The sequence below is a fragment of the Pogonomyrmex barbatus genome, unplaced genomic scaffold (assembly GCF_055798465.1).
Source record: "Pogonomyrmex barbatus isolate J1 unplaced genomic scaffold, ASM5579846v1 scaffold1, whole genome shotgun sequence".
NCBI lineage: Eukaryota > Metazoa > Arthropoda > Insecta > Hymenoptera > Formicidae > Pogonomyrmex > Pogonomyrmex barbatus.
In genome coordinates this window covers 9,991,519-9,994,101 of record NW_028297098.1, presented here as the reverse complement: position 1 = coordinate 9,994,101, position 2,583 = coordinate 9,991,519, and the positions used below count along the sequence as shown (strand labels likewise).

The 2,583-nt window shown below is 43.6% G+C and overlaps 1 protein-coding gene across 1 annotated transcript; it reads right to left on the bottom strand.

Moving 5' to 3' along the window:
- Positions 1-293: 293 nt before the first annotated feature.
- Positions 294-2,285, bottom strand: LOC148938084 (uncharacterized). Its single transcript, XM_089076442.1, has one exon. It carries the CDS (start codon positions 2,282-2,284, stop codon positions 326-328), a length of 1,959 nt encoding a protein of 652 aa, XP_088932568.1. The 5' UTR covers position 2,285; the 3' UTR covers positions 294-325.
- Between the last annotated feature and the right edge of the window lie 298 nt (positions 2,286-2,583).

Genomic DNA, 2,583 nt, shown 5'->3' with positions numbered 1-2,583 from the left:
CACGTCTATTCCTTGTTCCGTGCTATACAAAAATTATCTCTATAAATTTGAAAGGAGTAACTTTTTTACCATAGGGCATAAAATTATTAATTTATTCGTTTATTCTGACGCGACAGACGTGACACCCCCCCCCTTATAATAGAAATGGAGGCACTCCGACCGACATTTCTCATCGTAATCCTAAGTACAAAAGATATAAAGATATAAAAGATATAATAAATCATCAAATATCAGCTAAGATATTACCTAAAGGTTTTAGGAGATACAATTTTTTTTTTTTTTTTTTTTTTACATTATTTTATAACAACGCTTAATTTAGTGTTTCTTACATTCGTTCGTTTTCATGGAGATATTTTCGCAACTCTGCGTACGATTGTTCCGGCACTGTTTTCACTTCACTATCCTTTTCTTGAGGGGATGGCGCTGATGCTTCTTCTTGCCGTCCTTCTTCTTCGTTCGTTATCTTAGTTTTGCTGGATTTTCCCAGGAATAGCAGGAGGTGAGTTACTGACGACCAGATAGCTCCGATTAAATGGATACTCCAGCCATAGATCGAGTGTAGAGCATAGCCATGGATTATCGTGTCCACTAACAGTTTAATAGTTCTGCCGATTATGAATAGTGCCAAGACACCAGCACTCGCCGATCCAAATGTGATAAAACCGTCCCAAAGTTTTCTACCTGCGTTCTCTGCGATATGGTCTAATGAGGCTTCGTCCAAGAGGTTGAGCATTGCTATAGTTCCCTTGGGTATTTCTCGGCCCATTGCGCCACGCGCAATTGTATTAAGCATTGAAGGTTTCTCTACAGGAAACATAATATGGTCTCTGAGTCGATCCAAGTCTTCAGATGTGTAGATCCCGCTGGTGGCCAATGCATCAGGGCTCACATACTTCCACGAAGGTTTGGTGAGTGGTTGTATGGTTGGTGGGGGTAGCGATTCCGTTATACTACCTGTCAATCTGTACCAGGTGGTATCAATCTTATAGAGATTGGGTAGCAACTCGTTGCAGTCTTTGGGTGTGCCCGTCTTTGAGAGGATGCGCGATCTTGGTTGCAGGTATAATGAGTGATTTCGATAAGTCACTGGGAGTTCGTTATAACAATTGTCGGTGCGTCGTAATTTACATTCCACCGGTATGCACTTTATTATGTGGATAACTTCACCGGCGGTGACTGCAGTATAACCCGGTGTTTTCATGATTCTGAATGCCATTTCGTCTGGAGCGATGCTGGATAGTGAGAGGGCGTTTTGCAGGATTTGTTTCTCCAGGGCACATTTTTGCTCCATTATATCCTTGTATAATCGTGTTAGTTGTGTTTTAATATGTTTCTCTACGTATACAAACTTAGAGTTAACATATGAGAAGATATCTAGATTGTCTACAGAGGTTTTAGTTTTAGATTGGAAGGATCTTCCGGGCTGCGTCTCAAAAATCAGTAACTTGGGATGTTCCGTGTGGTATAATTTGTATCCGCAAAGATTTGTCTCTGTAGTTTTGGCTAATGCGAAGGTGGTATCCTTGGTGGTCACTGTATATACTTCGGGTGCTTGCTCGTATTTCTTGGGTGATAATTTTGTTGCTGTACCCTCGTATAGAATATCATACTTGTTGAAATGGCAACCGTCTGTGTAGGGAAGACTCCAAAATGTCTCCGTGCCGTCCCAGTCATTGCAGCCTCCTTGCGCTGATGGACACTGGGTTCCCGAAGGCAGATTCACTTTACCTATCGATCTTTTAAAAGGCATCGTGAACGTGCGCAGAGTTATTTCAACGGCTGCTTGCACCACGACGTTCTCCCAGGTTCCGTAGCCGTCCGTATATTGTGTGCCTGCGCAGCGACCATCAGTGAAAGCTTGTCCTGCCAGTGTTACGCTGCGATGGTTAGTGGCATTATTTATTAGCCGGTCAACGAAAGCGGTGCCAATGGCCAAGGATCCGGTTTCGTGTATCTTTTGGCAGTTGTATGCTCCGATTTCCTTCACATATTGTTTTCGACCCTCGGTTACTATTGAGACATGTGAGTGCATTCCGCAGTAATATATTGTTCGGTCGATCTTAACCTTGCACTGGTATGCAGAGATTGTCTCGTATTCGGCCGTCTGGAGTAGTTGTATATGGACAGAAGTTTTGACTGGTTCAATATCTTCCACGTCGCAGTCTCCTACGTCAAGGAGGGAGAGAGTGGTAATGTTGAGTCCCGTTCCACCGCAGTCATATCCTGTGAGGCAGTAGACTGTTGCTGGTAAGAAGATGCAGGCGATGGTAACGATTATCGACATGTTGACTTGTCTGGGGTCCGTCGGTAACTGACTGCAGCAGCACACTCCTTACTCCTCGAAGTGCCATCTGGTGGGGAGTCAGTTGTGGTGGGGCTCCGATTCCCCGGTCGCTTTAACTTATCTACGTGTACAACGCGCGTTTTTCCTGATTTCAACGCAATTTTTACATTATTATTTTTGAAAATCTCTAAGATTTTATGCGGGCCAGAATACTGGTCGGACAGTTTATTCTTCCTAGGTTCGCTAAGTAAATATACTTGGTCGCCTATACAAAAGTTTCTCTGCACCGTTCGCTTGTC